Here is a 19,454-nt window from a genome sequence, read left to right as displayed (position 1 = left end):
AGTGCTACTGAAACAGTAATCACTCAAGCAGTAAAGGGGGGGGGGGGGGGGGGGGTGTGCAACCAATACAATAAATGGATTTAAAAGAGAATATAGGTCTTCCAGGTTTAGGGGGACTTGAGTATCATTTACTCAGAGACATCTCTAGAGTTAGGACATTAAGTTCACATTTATGTACATTTCCCTTTAAAAAACAAAGTGAATAGTTAACAATGGAGTCAAATTAAGCCACACACAAACTAAAGATCTAAAGAGCTATTGGTGCGTATTTACTGTATAATTAGAAATGAGACACTATCTATGAATAGTTCTCAATGTAGACTCTTTTAAAAAGTTAAACAGAGGCAGAGTAATTCAGAGGTTTACAAAGCATTGTTTAGTTTAACTATAAAATCTTAAAACTGGATATCTATATCCAGAGAATAGGCATCTATACTTTAGCTAAGGAGATGGAATCCTATGATCCCATAACATCAAATAATAATATACATATAAATACCAGGCTTTTTAAAATAAAATGAATTTGAAAAATTTTTCACATCCAATAATAAAAATATAAGCAAAAGCTAATAAAACACTATCTCTTTTACCTAATATGAAGAGCCCATATATTAACAGTTGTAAATGTTCAATGTTTCAGAAAGAAATAACTATTACCAAGTTATATGTCATTTCTTAGTCAAAAGATACGCCAGTAAAAATATTCTATTCTCACTATATCAATAATCCCCACTTTAATGGGTTGTTTGGAGAAAGAATGTTTACTCAGATTAGCCTTCACTTAGCTGAGGGAGGTATCAGTTGAGGGGGACCATTTGAGAAAAAAATACATGGGTGAGTTCTACACACACTCCATCCAAATCGTAATTTTAGAAAGTTATCACCAGACTTTCATTCCCTTCAATAGCTAACTTAATAATCTGCTAGTCAGAAGTATAATTATGGTATTCAAATTTTACATAAGATTTCAGGACATTAAATATACTAAATTATCTAGTTTTAAGAAATCACTCAACACTACCACAGCCACTGTACCCTATTTTCTATTTTATGGAATAAATTGTGGCAATGCCATTCGGGTATGGGTAATTTTGTATCTGTCACTGTTTTGTGTCTCATCATTATGCCTTGTTTTTGTTTTTTTAATTTCCATTTTGTTCTTTCATGCTGCTTTATATGCCTTCCTCTAACTGTTCTAAACATTATTTTACAGACTGCAATATTATACTACTTCCAAATCTTAAAGTGATATTCCTTTCATTTGCTTTGTGTACTAACTTCTTGTCAAGGTGGTTTGATTTCCCATGGGAGTTTATAAATACATTTTCAGTAGGGGTTATTTTCTAAGAAGTTTCACAAAGTCTTAAAAGAGGTTTATTTAGTGTTTCTTTATGCTAGTTCCTGGTCTGAGTTTGATCAGTTCATAGCTTGAGATTATACACAAAACACACGGCATAAATTCAGACCCATATTTATGCACGATGAAGATGTGGGGCACTGATTTTTTTTTAAAGGTAACTTTTTAAAAACCCTTATCTAAGGTTTAACACATACTGCTATGGTATTTCCCCGAAAATAAGACCAGGTCTTATATTAATTTCTGCTCCAAAAGACACATTAGGGCTTATTTTCAGGGGATGTCTTATTTTTTCACGTACAACAATCTACATTTATTCATGTACAACAATCTACATTTATTCATTTGTTCATGTACAAAAATCTACATTTATTCAAGCACAGTCATGTCATCTTCTTCTGGAAAATTGTCATAACCCTCCAAACCCCGAATTCCAGCTTGAATTTCTTGCGACTCCATTTCCTGTAGAACCACTGGCCCCAATTTCTCATGTCCAGCAATAGAGCTCTCCTTAAATGAGGACTTCTTGTCCATGTAGCCTGCTCGTAGTGCATTGGCAACACAGCTGTCAGTGATTTTATCCCATGAAGTCTTCACCCAAGTCACGACCTCTTGCAGGCTAGGCTTCACAAAGTTTCCACGCTGATTTCTTTTCATTCTATTTTCAATGTAGTCATTGATTTCCATGCACAAATGGTCCTTGAATGGCTTGTTTATTGCAGTATCAAGAGTGTGGAGATCAGCAGTCATTCCTGCAGGAATCATTATTTGATCTATTATTCTCTCTGCAAGGAAGTTCTGCATGTCTTCAGCGCATTGAGTGCTGGCTGAATCCCAGATTAGCAGACCTCTTTGGACACCTTGAAAAACAAGTGGCAGCATTAAATCGACTCACTTCCTTAGAACTGCTTGTGTGTACCAGGCTTTTTCGGTTTCAAGAACATAAATGCCTGAAACACATTCAACCTTATCTTTCTTGCCCTTAGTGATGATTAGAGGTGGGGCTTTCTTTCCATCCAGACGAATTGCCAAAATACAGCTATCACGTGCACATTCGTAACCAGTGGAGGGAATGTAGATTGACGAGGCACCCCTCTGATCAATTTTCATTTGAGATCCTTGGCCCATAAACACTCAGTTTCATCCTAGAGAAGTTGGAGAGTTGGTATTTAGAAAAGTCGATGCCATCAACAAAGGACTTGAATGCAAGTGCACATTTAATAACTTCAGTATCTTCCTGCTTAAACATGTTGTCGATCTTAGAGACAGTTCATATCGCTGATGGAAGCCATCCAGCCAGTGCTGTGATACTCTGAATTCTTCTGGGGATATTTCTAACTGTGGTGCCATTGCAAGGGCAAATGCTTGAATATCAACCCTGCGCACAACCAAAGCCTTTGCACTCCTGTCAGCAATCCATTCACAGATGATGTCTTCCAGCTCAGGAAATAATGGTTGCGACATGATCCACACTTGCGCTTCTTAGCATTTCCCTCGTTCACCTGTTGACTGAGGTTATAGTACTCTGCTCGCCATCTTTGGACCATTCGGAGATCCAACTTCTTCTCTTTGCAGAAAGCCGTAAGATTCTTGCCCGGGAATCCTCCACGTTTCCTTTCTTGTACTCGACAGAATAGCTCTTTCTTTTTGCACTCATCTTGTCTGGAGGTCAAAATATTATTCCCTTTAAATCTACCACTAAATCAAGTGTTAACGGAAGACTTACAAGACAGGAGTGGCAACAAAAATGATGATAGTTAAGAATGATGGTCCACACAAAAGCAACGAAAAATTGCAGGCACCAAAATTCAGAAAACGTTTATTTATTTCACACAAGTGCATTAAGTACGTCCATTACAACACATGACGTATTGAATTATGAACATTCATATTAGACAAAACCACGTCCGTTCATTATCAAATGAGCACGTTATTCATGTGTTGTGTCTGTGCTCCAATTGGTCATTCAAGAATAAGTCTCAAGTTTGCTCATCTGTTTACATAGGCATTTACCTCTCGTCCAAAGGCGCCCAGTTGGGTATTTACAAATTCTTAATTATAATTTATATTATCATTTATTCGAAGTATTAATGTCCATAACATTATTTATTTATCTTTAATTGTATGTTAATATTATTTTATAATTCAATACGTCCATCGTGTTGCAAAGGACGTACTAAATGTGTCCATCTGGCTGACGATCTTAACTGGGGCTTATTTTCTGGTTAGGTCTTATTTTCAGGGAAATATGGTAACATTCTTTTGCTAGACAAGGCAAACAGAAAGGATTCTGCAGTCATCTTTTCAGTGACTTAAGCTCTTTGAAGCTCCTGAGCACGTAACAGAGGCTTAATCCTAGCTCCACTGCATCATTCAAATTGGAAGCCATGTCTCTGACCCTATAACAGTTCCTGTAATGCCAGCTCCGAGGCCTTAGGACTTTTGAAGTTATATTTCACACACAGTAAAATCCAACAATCTCAAGTATAGTTTGATGAGCTTTAATAATGTTTACACAAATGTAATCCTCAATTAAGATGTAAAACATTTCCATCATTTCAGCAAGTTATTTTATCCACTTCCAGTCAATACCACCCTTGCCCCTCCTAGAGGCAGTCAAGTCATGATTTATATCACTATATAGTATATTACTTTGCCTATTCTTAAACTAAATAAAATCATACGGTATGTACTTTCACGTCTAGCTTTTTTGCTCAATACTTTTTGTCACTAATTCATGACGAATATCAGTAGTTTGCTCCTTTTTATTGTTGAATAATGTTACATGGTAGGAATATATCACAATTTGGTTATCCATTCTTTCACTGATGGACATTTTGGTGTTTCAAACTGGGGTTATTATGAATAAAGCCACTATAAACATTTGTGTGTTTGTGTATGATAGCTTCATTGAAATATAATTCACATTCCATACAATTCATCTATTTAAAGCGTACAATTCAATGGTTTTTTAGTCTAATTCCCAAAGCTGTTTAACCATCCCACAATCAACTTTAGAATATCTTCATTATACCAAAGAGAACCCTATACTCTATCACTCCCCTCATCATCTCCCAGCCTGCACATTCCAACCCTCAGCAAACACGAATCTACATTGTCTCTACAGATTTGCCTATTCTAGGTATTTCATATAAATGAAATCATACAATATGTGGCCTTTTGTGGCTGACTTCTTTCATTTAGCAAAATTCGTTCAAGGTCCATCCATGTTGTATCACATACTAGTACTTCATTTCTTTCTAAGGCAGAATAACATTTTATTGTATGGATGTACCACATTTGGTTTATTCATTCACCAGTTAATGGTCATTTGGGTTGTTGCCACCCTTTGGGTACTACGTCTAATGTTGCTAAGACATAGTTTATAAGCTGTTGTTTGAACTCCTGTCTTTATTTCTCTGGGGTATCTTAAGAATGGAATTGCTGGGGAAATTGTAACTACCAGGTTATTTTACAAAGTGGCTGCACCATTTTACATTCCCACCAGTATCAAATGCGGTTTCCAAATTCACCACATCCTCACGAACATTTGTTATTACCTGTCTTTTTTATTGTAGCCATCCTAGTATTTATGAAGTGGTATCTCACTGTGGTTTCGATTTGCATTTCCCTAATAACAAATAATGTTAAGCATTTTTTTCATGTTTATTGACTATTTGCATATCTTCTTAGGAGAAATGTCTTTTCAGACCCTTTGCCCATTTTAATTGGGTTATTAGCTTATTATTATTGAGTTGTAAGAATTCTGTGTATGTTCTAGATACTAATTCTTTATCAGATATATGATTTACAGATATTTTCTATCATTTGTGGGTTGTCATCTCATTTTCTTAATGGTGTCTTTTGAGGCACAAAAGTTTTTAAATTTTGATGAAGTCTAATTTATCGATTTTTACTTTGGTAGCTTATGCTCTGCGTGTCATATTGAAGAATTATTGACTAATCCAAATTGGGAAATGTGAGTCTTCCAATTTTGTTCTTCCTACATTTCTGGATCCCTTTACATATCAATTTTAGAATTAGTTTGTCAATTTCTGCATAAAGGTAGCTAAGGTTACGACAGATCAAGTATTGTCATCTTACCTATACTAAGCCTCCCAATGCACAAAAATAGAATAGCTTTCCATTTCTTTAGGCATTCTTTTACGTTTTTCAATGTTTTATAGTTTTCACTGAACAAGTCTTACAATTCTTTTGTTAAATTCATTAATAAGGATTTTATACTTGTTGGTGCTCTTGTAATTAGAGCACCAGCTTAATTTCATTTTCAGGTTGTTCAATGCTATAATATAGAACTACAACTGATTTTCCACAGTGATCCTGTGTCCTGAAACCTGATGGCCTCATTTATTAGCTCTAATAGATTTTTTTGTGGATTCCTAAGGCTAGTCTATCCATGATGTCACCTGCAAACAAAACGGTTTCTTCCTTTTATATCTGGATGGCTTTTCTTTTTCCTGCCTAACTGCTCTTTATCAGAACTCAAAGACAATGTTAAAGAGAAGCGGTGAAAGCAAGCATCCTTATCTTGTTTATCATCATAGGGGAAAAGCATTTCACCATCGAGCAAGCTTTGGATCCAACACAGATCCCCTTATTAGGTTGAAGCAGTCCCTTTCTCTTCCTTGTTTGTTCAGTGGTTTTAATAATGAAAAACATGAAAAGGTGTCAGTTTTTGTTAAGTGCTTTCTCTGTCTCTACTGAGGTGATGGTGGGATTTTTGTCTTTTATTCTATTAATGTGGCATGTTACATTGATTTGATTTTTGTAAGTTAAACCAACCTTGCATTCCTGGGTACATTCCACTAGATTCTGGTGTATAATGTATAACACTTTTTACATATTGCTGGATTCAGTTTGCTAAGAATTTGTTGAGGAATATTGGTTTGTGATTTGCATTTTTGTGATGTCTTGTTTGGTATCCAGGCAATACCGACCCCACAGAATGAGAATAAAAGTATTCCCTCATATTCCACTTTTTAGAAGAGTTTATAAAGAATTGGTGTGAGTTCTTCTTTAAGTATTTGATAAAATTCATCAGTAAATTCACTGTTCCTTGACTTTGTTTTGTGGGTAGCTTTCAATACTCTCTATCTCTGGACAGTTTATGATGCATCTAAGTTTGTATCTCTTTGAATTCACCCTCCTTGTACTTGAGCTTCTTGGTATGCAGTTTTTTTTTGAGCTTCTTGGGTATGTACATTAATTTTCTCATCAAATTTGAGGAGTTTGGGCTATTATTTCTTGAAATAAATATTCTTTCTGCCCCATTCCTTCTGGATTCCCAGAAGTTCGTATGCTTTATTGGTGTCTCATGGTTCTGCTCATTATTCTGCATTTTCTTTCTGTTCTTTAGACCTGATCATCTCAACTGATCTATTTTCAAGTTCATCGATTCTGACATCTGCCTATTCAAATCTGCTGTTACACTCTTCTAGTGAATTTTTCATGTCAGTTATTGTACTTTTTTTACCTGCTTCAAAATTTACATATATTTGATATTCTCTATTTGGTGACACAATGTTCTCAAACTTTCCTTCAGTTCTTCAGATATGGTTGCCTTAGGTCTTTGAACATATTTAAAAATAGCTTACTGACTTTGTCTGGTAAGTTCAGTGTCTGGCTTTCCTCAGGAACAGTTTCTATTGATTCCTTTGTTCCCGTGTATGGGTCATATTTTCTTGTTTCTTTGCATGTCTCATACTTTTGTGTACACCAGACATTCCAAATAATATAACATGGTAACTCTGGAAATCAGATTCTCCCTTTTCCCCAGGATACGCTATTGTTGCTGTTTCTTGTAGTTGTTGCTATTTGTTTAGGACTTCCTGAACTAATTCTGTAAAGTTTGTACTTTTTGTCACGTGACCATGGAAATCTCTGCTCTGTTGGCTTAGTGATCAGCTAATGATTACAGACAGATACCTTTACATGCCTGAAACCACTAAATCTCCCAGTCTTTGTCAAAGATCACTGTATGTTGAGACACACCTTCAACACTCAGCTAGGCAGTTTACAAATCCACCATATCCTTCACCTCCTGCTCACACAGTATCTGAAGGTTACGCAGAGGTGAGCAGTCAGGATTTTCTCAGGTCTTTCCTGAGTATGTGCATATCCCCAGGCATTACGGAGACATACAGGGTTTCCAGGCGGGAATTCCCGCCCGTTGTCAGGAAATTGTTTTCGCTTTCCCATTCTCAAATCTCAAGACATAAACTGCTTTCTATTCTCCGCAATGAATCGTTTCCACAAAGTGACAGCCGATACTACCAACCACCAGGGTTCACGGAGCCGATTTTCCCGATTTTGCAACCAACCTTTCTCGGGATTTGGGAATGGGTAAGCAAAAATTCCAGGAATTCCCTCCTGGAAACACTAGAGATGTCATTTTGAGCTTTTCCTTTTAGCATTTTGTTTAGCTTTTGCCCCAACTATTGTCTCTTGCATTAGGCAGCTGCAATGTTCAACAATTGCTTCTGTTTCTTTCTGGACAACATTCCTAGGCAAAAGGCTATTCACACTAGGCAAGCACAGAGTCAAGTTAAAGTGGAGTCTTCTAGGGAACCACCCGGTAGATTCAATAGTGAAAATGCTCTGGGACTGAGGCTTTGAAGGAGCACCAATACCCTTTTACTCCCCTTGGTGGTTGCCACACTGCTGATTTTCACTGTGCTTCAGGCTGTGGTTTTCAAGGCTACAGTGGAGCTGGGGAGGGAGGAATGCAAACAGTGCAAATTAAAATGCTACAAAGTGCACTGTCTTTACCAATATTCAGCCTTTTTGTTCTTGTACAAACACTTCCCGAATTACTTCAAGACTTTGATGAATTTTCTGAGTTTTGACAAAGCTATCCTGACACTTTTTGCAAGTGTTCTTGTTGCTTTTATGGGAAGAGAGAATTTTCAGAGGTCCTTACTCCACCACTTCACTGACATTCAAAATAAAGCCCTTATTCTTTAATAACCACACTATAGTGCCTGATATAGAAATGATTTATAAATAATGGTCAGGGTTTTATTTGTTAACATCCACTTAACTTCCTTAAGTATTGGGTGGAATTGTACACAAAGTACTGACTAGAGATTCTAGGCCCCTGGTGATATCCAAATCAGTTTTAGTACCTGGTCATTTCTGGAAATAGATGGTCACTGGAACCCTTCTCCCACTTGCAGAAACAAGCGGGAGCCCATTAGTATCACAGAGTCCACTGAGTCAGGTATGGAAAAGGGACAGGTTAAGTGGGAACCATTAAAGCTCTCTACCTGCAAGGCAATGTATGAATGGCTTCAGCTTCTCTCCTTGCCGATGCAGAAACTGAATACCTCTTTGATCTCTCTTATTCTTGCCTCTTATCCCAATGCCACAGCTGAATTCCCCATCTCTGTCTAGTCTCTTAGAATAATTAAAGTTCCTCTTTGGCTATAGTGTTTATGGTAACTCCAAAAGAACCAAATAAAGCATGACTGCACTCCCTCTACTTAACTGTATAATTCAGAGTCAAGTTATCATCTCCCCGTATGCTCTAATCCAGGCTCTTCCCTATTCAGGAGAAATAAATCAGAGGCAAGGTAGATGATACCACTGGAATATCTGTTCTCCAATACCTCACTACTGAACAGACAAATCATTGTCATTTCTCATTCTACCTCTCAGCAGGGCCAATATGTAGCTTCACTCAGACTGCCTACTTGTATGATGCTACTAAGAACAATTTGGTTTCCTGATCATCACAATATACATACATTCTACAACTGTAACATATTTATCCTTTAGAAGAATAGCTAAATTGAATTGAATTAACTTGATTTAAGGGCCTTAAATGGCACTGTGTCCTTTAATTTGGAAGTCTATTTTAAAAGTAGATTTTAATTTGATATTCTCATTTGCGCTGTTGGCTTGCTTGATGAAGAAAAAGAATGTCAGAGAATTCCTTAAGAAAATCCATGATTTTTTGGATCACCATAAAGATGTATGTTGACAATTAGCTAAAGAGTCCATTGAATTTTTTTACAAAGATACTCACAAAAGCAGTGATACTGTACTTCTGCAGTCTACATCTTCTTTCTTCATTAGAAGTATTATCTTTGACCTCTCATTCTCATTCAAGATCTGAACTTAGTTACCTTCGGCCTTCCATGTATTCTGCTTCTGCTTAACTAATCTCCAATTCCTATTTCACTATGATATGTTTGCATACTATTTACAGTCATCATAAAAGTTCTGAATCTACTACTTAATCCATTTTCAGTTATCCTGTTAGTTTTCATTTTGCAATGCTACCATTTCTAACTTTACGGTATCCTTTTATTCCAAATCCACCAGAAAATAATCGGTGGTAAGTGGTGTGGAGGGAGCAAAACTGCTAAATGCTGGCACTGACACTAATACACTATAATAAAAACAATTATTCTCAGTGACATAGCTGCTCAGTTATTGCCTCAAAATGCAAATGAACTATAGTTTTTCTTTTCCTTGATAAAAAGTAAAATTTAACCAGTTTATCCAAGGGGGACTTCTAGGGTATTGGTAATACGTACTCTTTTTCTTAACGTAGGTGGTAGTTACAGGAGTGTTTTTACTTTGTGATAATTCACTAAGCTATACATTTTTGTTCTGTGCACTTTTCTGTATGTATGTTGTATGCCAGAATAAGAGATTTTTCAAAAAGAGTTTATTACATGGAAGCTCTATGTGGGCCACAAAGAAAAACTAGATTAGAAAACAAAAAGAATCCAGAAATGATCAGAGTAGAGATAATGCAGGGTTAGTTTGTTGATCATTAATAACATTGCATGCCTTTGTATAAACTGATTATTATACACATACATCCAGCTTCCTTAAGTATTTTAAATGCCAAAGGAGCACACAATATAAACAATCTTTACAGAAGAGGACATACTTAATAGTAAATATAAGTTTCTTCTCTTAGTTATATCTTAGCAGGATCCTTATCACTTTCAAAATTTTCAAAATTGATAAGTGCATTATAATAAATAAGAATATATCTTAAATTAACAGGGAAAGAAAACTTTTCCTTAAAGATTTTGCAAAGATAGTCTCTTAGGACTAACTTTGTAAAAAGCAAAGCAGGTTTAAGATATTCCTTTTACTTTTTAACAAAAACTATAATTCTCCCTACGTACAAAGGCCAGTTTGCACACATTAAAATCTGAAAAACAGAAATTAAATTCAATTAGTTTTTGCCTCTCATTTTAAAAATATAACCTCCCAAATATATTTATTCATTTGAAATATATCAAAGCTGAATTTAAACTTTTACTGCTAGTGCACATGCCAAAAAGCCATATAAGTCTGGGAGCCCTAAAAGCACAGGTATGTCCTAGCACACTTCTACTGGAGCTTCTCTGGGCAGAAAATTTATTTTAAACAACTACATTTACTCGTGTATTAGAAAATCCTCACTATGCAGCAGTGGTCTATCTAAGGCTAGAGCTACAGCAAATAACATTGTGATTCCAGAAGGTAACAAGTACTTCTGAAGATGCTCCCTGCCTCCCCCCAGAATGGGAAATGGGATATTTTATGATTTAAGGGGGAGGCACACTGAAAAATTAACCTGCTTTAATTAATTCTAAGTTTCAAAGTAAAATTCAATGAACTGAGTTATGGGGAAAAGAAAATTAACACTTTATCAGCTGATACTTTACATGTATTATTTGACTTTGCCTTCATAATTTTGAAGGCAATATTAACACTCCAAGAAAAACTTCTAACAGCTGCAAATCAGTCCAGAGTAGAGATGACGCTTGACTGATTACTGAAACCAGGTTATCTCCATTATACTACACTACTTCCATCCTAATCTTTCTGTCTCCTGATTTATGCTTCCACATTAAATTATGTTGCATTCCTAATAAAAAACTATGGCATAAGAAGAAAACAGAGAAAGGTACCAATAGTAAATTCTATATAATTAAATAATTACATTTCTCTTTTTGTTTAAAAATCATACCAATGTTTTACTGAGTGCCTACTAAATTCCAGGTGCTTTACATTCACTATTCCTATCAGTATTTATTAATAAAAATGTACCAATACATATATACACACATACACCATATATCTGTTTAATTCAATCCTATAAAATTCACTAGAACAAATTACATCTGAACCATGATGTTAAGGTATGGTAAAAAAACGGAACAGAATAAAATGATTATGTCTATGCTCCTTAGGGGTAAAAATTAAAAGACAACGCATGGTAGAAACTAATACTACTGCTTACCAGTTTTTCTCTGAATGTGTCTTTTCCCAGCTTCCCTGAAAGCAACTGTGGCTCTGAAAAAAGCTCGGAGAACTGCCCATCGGAAAACAGCTACTGGATCAATTCCAATCATCCCAGAGATAAATGCATTCTTGCTACTTCTCAGAAGAGCTACAATGTCAGGGCGCATATGATCTGTATTTTTTTCCCGGAAATCCTATATAAAAAAAAAGTACAAGTGTTATTTTTTAAAAACTTATTAAACCAAGAAGATAATGGGTAACATGTCTGAACAGTGGTTGACTAAGGACTACAAAAGTGACTTCCATTCTAGGTAGCTAACTGGACCAGATATCATCTATAAAGTCCCATCCAACCCTACAGCTATTAGATTCTATAGTACTTTTAAATTAGAAAGAATACTCCGCAATTTTATTGCTACTTGTTAAACACTGGTCAGGGAGAGCCTCCCTGAAGGGGCATCACAAAAAAAAACGACAAGAGCTGAATAATAAAAAGGATCCAGACAGAAGACAGTCAGGAACAGCATACCAAGCAAAGGGAACACCTATTACCTCTAAGTGGTGATGAACTGGACAAGTTAGAAGAAAAGCAGTAAGACCGGGGGCTGGAGCATTCCAGTGGAAGATTCAACAAAGATAAACTATATAAACCTGAGTCTGATCTGGATTGTATTCAAGTGTAAAGGAAAGTCACTGGAAGGGTAATGACACGAGCTAACTAGTGTTTTCTAAACACCATTGGTCGCTGTGGAACAAATGAATTGTACAAAGGAGGGAATGAATTGCACAAAGAATAGAAAAAGGGAGACCAGATATTGCAATGTTCCAGATAAGAGCTAAAACTGACTTGGACTGCATTGGCAGTAACAGTGCAAAGGGAAAACAGCTGGTACATGTTTTGGAGGTCAGGACAAAGGACTTGCTGGCAGAGTAGGGCAAGGTGAGAGAATGAGGGAATTAGGTTAACACCTATAGTTTGGGTTTGAGTAACTAGGTGAATGGAGGTTCCATATAGTGATATGGAGAAAACTACAGAAAAGAGGTTTGGAGCTAGGAAATGAGGAATGAGAGATAAGTTCTGGCCAAGTTAAGCTGAGATGGTGAGGACATGGTAACAGCAAGTAATTTAATAAGAGATTACTGTGTGTATTGGCACTCTTCTAAGCATTTTACATGTGTTGTCTATTTAAGCTCATTTCATTCTCCTAACAACTCCTTGATGGAGATGATATTACTATTCCTATTTTACAATAAGAAAACTGAGATGAGAGGGGTTAATTATCTTGGCCCCTATCACACAGTAAGTTGAACAGGTTCAAACACAACCACTCGTAACCACTATAGTACAGATATCAAGCGGACGATGGATGTACGTGTCTAGAGTCCCACAGAGGTTTCAGAAAACACATTTGGGTATCATCAGCATGTAGATTTTTTAGAGCTCATTAAGATTACCTAAGGACTGTAAAAAGGCAGTAGACACTCCTGCTAAAGCATGGTTTTTACAAGAAAATGGGTTAAAATACCCCATAGAAAGATAGGGAGGGCAAGAAGCTTAGACCTCTGGAAGAAGGTCCCAGACTGAGATATAAGCCAAGGCATTTGGCTATAACTACACCCAGATGATGGATGGACTCTTGGTAAGGAAATCGCTCCAAGTTGGTGCAGCTTTACAAAATAGCTCTAACTCTTAATTCTGAGGAGCACGCCCAGTATGATGTCATCTAGCCTCACGTCCAGAAGGCAGCTGGACTCATCCTGCTACCTTTAGGGCTTTCCTTTCCTAATTCTTCTTTCTATGCCTTGAGAACAGGGAAAAGGGGGAAACAAACCAGAAGTCTTGGTCCCTAAATACTCTTTAAGCAAAAGTATATATTATAAAAGTTAGTAAAACTGAGTAAGAATTTTCAAACCCAAATCGTCTCCACCACCACCACCACATCCTCAGCTAATACCTACTGAGGGCAGACAAGATGTCAGGCACTAAGCTAAGCACTGTACATAACAAATCCAATTGTACCAAACCCTCAATAAAGTAAAATCAGTCATAAGCCGTACTTCATTGATAAGCAAATGGAGAGGTACAGAAAGTACAAAGGTGAAACACAGTAAGTACCGGTATAAGGACTGAAACATCAGTCTGCCCTACCCGAAAGACCACCGCGTCCTATTAATAACTACACTGCACAACCTAAAATTCCAGAATTCTTTTCCATGATGACTGTCAAATGTTGAGAGAGACCTACATTTTCTAAATGTAATGGTCTTGTCTCTGTCTTCATATTTCTAAATTTTTAAGCATTTCATAAATTTTTAAGCATTTTTTAAACATTTCATAAACTATTTGAATCATTCTTCTTGAAACTCTTAGTTTCTTTAACAACACATTTTATGTTTTACTACTGACCTCTTGTGCTGCCATTCTGGGTTTGATCATGTGTGCTCTTATATTTTTCATTCAATCATCCTATATCAGGTGATCTCAACCATAATAATGGCTACCTCTATGATGAGGCCCAAATCTGTATTTCTAGCTCAGATCTTTCTTTTTAAGTTTAAGATCCATTTACATTACCTTAAAGGTAGTTCAAAATTGAAACAGAATACATTCACCAGGGAAATGATGTGGGCCTGGAATTTCCTTTGTGGGAAAGTTTAAACTACTGATTCAAATTATTTCACAGACATGGGATTTTCAGGTTTTCCTATATTTTCTGGTGACAGTTTTGGAAAATTCCATGGATGGAATTTTTGAATTTATCTATGTGGTCAAATTCATTGGCAAAATACGTTTATATCCTTTTAATATCTGTTAGGTATGTTATTAAATCTCTTTTTTTTTTAATTTCTGATATATATAACTTGTGAGTCTCGTTATTTCTATTATTAGTTACTTTCTATTACCTTTTACTTCTTTTCTGTTATCTTCTCGAGGAACTGACTTTTGACTTTGACAATTTCTCTACTGCATGTCTATACTCTATTGCCCTGATCTCTGTTCTTCCCTTTATTATTTCCTTCTAATTTTGGGGGGTTTAATTTGCTGTTCTTTCCTACTTTCTTGAGATGAAAGCTTAGATAATTACTATTCAATCATTCTCCCTTTCTAATATATGCATTTACAGTTATAAATCATTGTGTTAAATGCACCCTACAAATTTTAATGTTGTATTTTCATTAATGTTTAATTGAAAATATTATCATTTTATTGTGATTTCTTTTTTGACTCATGGGTTATATGAAGAATTTTGCTTAATTTCCTAACACCCAAAGACTGTCTAGCTGCCAATTAGGTCAGTTATTTGAGAATGCTGTTCAATTTTTGTTTTTATTGATTTTGTGTGTTTATTTTGTTAGACTCTGAGAGACATGTGTTAAAATCTACTACAATGATGATGAACTTGTCTAGTTCTACTTTTGCTCTCCTTTTGGTTTATATATTGAAATGAAGTCATTAGGTACATACAACTTTTGATGATTATGTCTTCCTGTTGAACTGGCCCCTTTTATTGATATAAGATGTGTCTCTTTGTCTCTAATAATACTTCTTACCTCAAAGTCTACTTTGTATAATAAAAATGTAATTAAACCACCTTTCTTTTAGTTAGGGTTTGCATGGTATATCTTTCTCCCATCCTTTTACTTTCAACCTATGTGATAATATGAACAGTCACAGGTACAAGTGTATATAGTGTATGTTTCCATTTATCTGAAATTTAATAACAAGTAAAATTAAGGACAAAAAATTAGGATAGGGTTACCTCTGGATGGGCGAGAATGAGCTGGAAAGGGGCACGAAAGAAATCCATACACTTTATGTACTTTCCTATAAGATTTTATAGCCCAAGCTGTTTTTGTTTTTGTTTTAAAGTGTATTTTTTAAATCTTTTTTTAATTGAGGTATAACTGGCATATAACATTGTATAAGGTATACAACATGTTGATTTGATAACATTTATATGTTGGGATATCATTACCACCATAGTAGTGCTATCTCTTAACGACTTTGAAGACCATACATAATCACAATGTTAGCTATAATCACAATGCCGTGTATTAAATCTCTATAACTTACCTGTTAACTGCAAGTATGAATCTTTTGTCCAACGTCTCCTCAATTTCCCCACCCTCTAGCCCTTGGTAACCACTGTTATACTCTGTGTTATTCTTAATATTTGTTCTAAAATATTCCTTCCTATGCTTTCCATCTGGAAAAAAACAGCATCTCCAATTCACCCATCAGCTATAGCCAGAAGTCACTTACCCAGAACCCATCAATACGGTCTACTGATTATTACCTAATTTTGAACCCCCAGGTTCCACTCCCATCCTCTGTTGTTCCTTCTTCTCAAAGTAATCAAAGAAATCTTTCAAAAACACAAATCACATCCTCAGCTTTTAAATCTTTACATAGCTCCCCATAATGATTTCAACAAAAATCAAACTCCTTTAACTTGGTCTAGAAGTCCTAAAGAATTAACTTGCTGTCCATTCTCTGAATTCATCTGATGCCATTGTCTCCATTGCTCACTATAATGTAGTAACACAGGCCTGTTTTCAATTATTTTAACATATTAAGTTCTTTCCTATCTCATGCCCTAGAATACTCATCATTAACTTCAGGTCATCTCTCAAAATTTGAGTTTCTCAAAGAGGTGTTCATGGATCTACAAATTCAATATCCAGTATTTCACTAGTTTCTCCTATAGAACACATTCATTTCTTTACAGTATATGGCCCCATTTATCTGCATTATACACATACACAGAGATATATGTACCTGTGTATATGTACACATATGTATGTATATGTATACACAGAGCCAGGATCATATCTGTCGGTTTTATCACTGGATCATTCCAAACACCAAGCACAGGGTCTGTGTATAATTAACACTTCCTTAGTAAGTGAATCATTAATGAATAATGAGTCTTCTCAAAACCCAGGAGAAAACATATTGTTCCACTACTCTCCACATTGTCACTGCCTTGCCTGGGACACTGTCGTAAATAGGCTTTAAACATCAAGTGGTTGAAAACAGCTCACCAATTACAAACAAGAAATAGACACAATTATAAAGATTTCCTTCCGCAGGAGTTAAGACTTTTAATATACTCACGAGGAGTGCAAGCTCACACACACCTACTGATGCATCGAGACATGAAACCTCTGTCAGGCCTCAGAGGTGTAGAGGAGAAAATCTCCACAAACTATACACCTGAGCTAGTGGGTTTAAGACATACTGATGTTATCTGTTCTTTCAGACCTAAAATGTCTATCAGAATGGACCGCCATCAGGTTCATCTGTAGGAAGAAACCAACAGAAACACCACTGACAGTAACATAGTACAAGGCAGACTCTGAATTTTAGTAGTATCCCTATAAAATGTCTCCAGCTGTTACCGATCAAGAGCCTCCATAAAACTACAAAGAGGGTAGATAGTGTGACAGGAATGAGAAATGTACACTTGAAACCTATGTAATTTTACTAACGAACGTCACCCCAATAAATTAATAAAATAAAATAAAAAAGAACACACATCTACCCTAAAGGCATATTCAACGAGAAATTGACTGACCTTTACCCCGTATTTTACTTTCCCGGCATAGTGCTTTATGATGAAAGCAGGCTCCATCACAGCTGGAAATTCAATGTAAGAATTCTCTTCATGTTGATGCTTGAATTTGTCTAACAATGTTTGATTTGTAGCCTGTGGAAAGCTGAATTAAAAACAAAAATACTAAACAAAGGTGCAGCAGTTAATAATTGTTTTTAAAAATACATTAGAATTACATTGCCATCTAACACACTTAGCAAATTACAAGGTTTTCACTTAGATTATCTAATCTGATTCTCCTAACAAGTTAAAAAGTGAGTAAAACAAGAATTACTGTTCCTAGTTTATAGATGAGGGGCCAAAAGTCATAGTTTGCCCAAACTGACCCTTGGAAAGCAGCAAAACTGAGAAGTTACCTCAGGTCGTTCGGTATTTAGCGTAGGCTGCACTGTGCTACTGCACTACTCTAAAACCTGCAGGATAATAAAAACCAAATCATATGTTGTTTCGATCTAAGAACTTCCAAAAAGGTAATGATCTCTCAGTTTGGATAGGTCCTTTAAATCCACAGTCATTTTTTGTTTTCCTATTTCTTCATGTATAAATTAAGTAGTAATTTTCTTACGCATACCAGTTATTACATATTTTTATATTACATCTATTATTTCAAACATATATCAATAGGGCTGTACTCATTGATGAGCATTTCATATCCAGGAATCATTCAAGTAATATTTATTATGAAGTAATTACATAACAGCAAGAATAGGAATATGAAAGTTCAAAAGGAAAAAAATCACTAGTTGTTGGGAATAATGGAAAAGTTCAGAGGACACAAGAGGAAATTATGAACTAGATGTTAAAGGTTGGAGAGGAGCTTCAAACAGAGAATATTACTCACAGAGTAAGGACAGAGCAAGTATCTTTCAGAGAATAGTATCATTTAACAGTAGCTGAAATAATGCGAAATGTGACATGAGGTTATAAAGATGCTGAATACGAGAACTAATGTGTAAAAATGATTCTAAAATGATACAAAAATGGTTAATTATGTAGTATGTATTGGAACCAGGAAGTGAAACCAGAGGGCAACCAAAGGGGGTCTCCCTGGAGCCTTCCCTCTGGCAATGTGGTTCTCGGTGGTGTCAGCAACCCAGGAACAATGATGGGAGTAGCCTGGCAAGAATGCTAGACCACAGAGATTGTGATCAATAACCCTAAGGGTATTAATCATAAGTTTCCGGGTAATTTTCTAAAACAGGGAACTGCAACAGGGGACATTCCGAGCTCAAGCCGCAGGGGGATGATCTATTGCTAAGCTACAAAGGTGAGGCCAGGATCATTGCAAGGCCTCTGCTATGGGGGTCCCAACCAAGCCCTGCTTCAATTCCCCCGTCTTTTATTCATTTTATTTCTATACAATTAGTGTGGTTGCAAGGATACAGGACATTGACCACTCTTGGCTGCTCCCTGCTGAGAGTGGGCGTCATCCCTACTTATGGGAATCCATCATCACGGGGAGGGGGCTGTTTATGGCACATCCAGCAGTCAGAGAGGCTAGTGCCCCTAGCTATTAAATCAGAAAACTTCTACAGTAAACAGGTTTGATTCGAGGGAAGTAGTCCCAGCCACTGACTCTGCACCTGACAACAGTTGTGGTCCTGGGCAGAATTGCCAAGGGTCCCCTCCATTTAGGCTTCTAATCATTGGTCCACTGGTATTACAGGGCTGTAACAGGCAGAGGGGCTGGCCTGGGGGAGGTGCTGGTCCCTTATTTCTGGAGTGCCTGCTGAACCTTTCCCAAGTCAATAATATAAGAAATAACAGGATTGAGGTTAAAATTGAAAGCAATGGGCAGCAATTAGAGACACGGCTTAGAGGTCTCTCGACAAAACTTTTCTAGAGTCTTTTTTAAGGTCTGATTTGCTCGTTTCACTTTTCCTCTGAGGTAAAGGCCATAGTAAGGAACTGGCTGAGTATGAACCAAAATCTAGGGGCTGTATTTATCCCCACAACTGAGCAGGTTTCAGAGGAAATAGGTCCAGAGTGAACAGTCGAGACAGCATAAATGGTTCCTGTACCAAGCAGGAAATGAACAGGCTGACCTGCCACGTCAAGGGTCACCCGCAGTTCCTCCCCTGTGATGACAATGGCCTTTTTCTTCTTGGGAGCCCCGCTGGGAACCTTAGGCCCATCAGTCGTTTATAGCCATTTGAGGGAAAGGAGTTGGTCTCTGCTCCCTTCAGAACAGGGGACAATCCTTCCAG

The 19,454-nt window shown here is 36.5% G+C and overlaps 1 protein-coding gene across 18 annotated transcripts in view; it reads right to left on the bottom strand.

Moving 5' to 3' along the window:
• The window catches only part of MYO9A (myosin IXA), a 265,016-nt gene that overhangs the window by 126,011 nt on the left and 119,551 nt on the right, over window positions 1–19,454 (bottom strand). For all 18 annotated transcript variants that reach the window (XM_074328212.2, XM_074328213.2, XM_074328218.2 and 15 more), the window contains 2 exons: window positions 17,209–17,350; window positions 11,628–11,823 (listed from right to left, as the gene is read on the bottom strand). In XM_074328212.2, the coding sequence (XP_074184313.2) occupies window positions 11,628–11,823; window positions 17,209–17,350 (338 nt within the window). The remainder of the gene's footprint in view (window positions 1–11,627; window positions 11,824–17,208; window positions 17,351–19,454) is intronic.

Source organism: Rhinolophus sinicus, chromosome 3 (assembly GCF_057876585.1).
Source record: "Rhinolophus sinicus isolate RSI-liver-muscle chromosome 3, RSI-T2T, whole genome shotgun sequence".
NCBI lineage: Eukaryota > Metazoa > Chordata > Mammalia > Chiroptera > Rhinolophidae > Rhinolophus > Rhinolophus sinicus.
The sequence above is the reverse complement of the archived record's forward strand: the minus strand, read 5'-3'. Positions and strand labels throughout refer to the sequence as shown.